General features: G+C 29.5%; 1 protein-coding gene across 1 annotated transcript in view; it reads left to right on the top strand.

The window, feature by feature from the left end:
- The first annotated feature begins 467 nt into the window (after nt 1-467).
- Nucleotides 468-1091, top strand: part of ncs1 (neuronal calcium sensor 1) — a 24923-nt gene continuing 24299 nt past the window's right edge. The window contains exon 1 of the mRNA XM_062959968.1: nt 468-1091. This exon is cut by the window's right edge and continues 20 nt beyond it. Coding sequence (XP_062816038.1) covers nt 1048-1091 — 44 coding nt within the window. The 5' untranslated portion in view covers nt 468-1047.

The raw sequence follows: 1091 nt of genomic DNA, 5'->3' as shown, positions 1-1091 counted from the left end.
CTAATAATAATAATAATAATAATAGAATAATCCTTGCAGGTAAGCAAAAAATATTTAAAATTTATTCCAAATAATAATAATAATAATTGAAGAATCCTTGCAAGTAAGCAAAAAATATTTAAAATTTATTCCAATTAATAATAATAATTTAAGAATCCTTGCAAGTAAGCAAAAAAATATTTAAAATTTATTCCAATTATTAATAATAATAATAGATTGAAGAATCCTTGCAAGTAAGCAAAAAAAATTAAAATTTATTCCAATTAATAATAATAATAATAGATTGAAGAATCCTTGCAAGTAAGCAAAAAATATTTAAAATTTATTCCAATCAATAATAATAATAATAGATTGAAGAATCCTTGCAAGTAAGCAAAAAAAATATTAAAATATATTCCGATTAATAATAGCAATAATAATAAAAAATTAACATTTATTCCAAATAATAATAATAATAATAATAATAATAATAATAATAATAATAGATTGAAGAATCCTTGCAAGTAAGCAAAAAAAATTAAAATTTATTCCAATTTTTTTTTGGAACCTATCAGGGCTTGTCTCCAACCTTTGCTATTGACATTACGCACATATATATATAAATATTGATATTTTTGATCTGCTGAAATTGCTATTGTTTTGGAATCCGTCGAGACGTTGACTCTTCCGATTTGCGATTGACATTAAAGTGAGGAAAGGATCACCTTGACCTGCGATCTGGGAAAATTAATGTTTTGGGTCCATTGGTTTTGCTGCAGAAAAAAAAAAGACTGCCATTGCGATTGACACCTTGCAAAAAAGACTGCAATTGTGATTCGACACCTTGCAAGAAACCAGCCGTCAAGTGTGGACAAAGGCTGTTGTCATTCAGATAGATAATATATATATCTATATATTGCATTTTGCTCCATTTTGACACTTTATTGTGTTTGTTTGCTCCCGGCGTTCCAGGACGGTCTGCGCACCCTTGCCGTTGATTGACACCGAGCACGACAACAAAACCGGACCCGAAATTGATGTGCTGCTAAATCCTCTTTGGGCCGCGAAATGGGGAAATCCAACAGCAAGTTGAAGCCCGAAGTGGTGGAAGA

This window comes from Anolis carolinensis, unplaced genomic scaffold (genome assembly GCF_035594765.1).
Source record: "Anolis carolinensis isolate JA03-04 unplaced genomic scaffold, rAnoCar3.1.pri scaffold_7, whole genome shotgun sequence".
Taxonomy (NCBI): domain Eukaryota; kingdom Metazoa; phylum Chordata; class Lepidosauria; order Squamata; family Dactyloidae; genus Anolis; species Anolis carolinensis.
The sequence above is the reverse complement of the archived record's forward strand: the minus strand, read 5'-3'. Positions and strand labels throughout refer to the sequence as shown.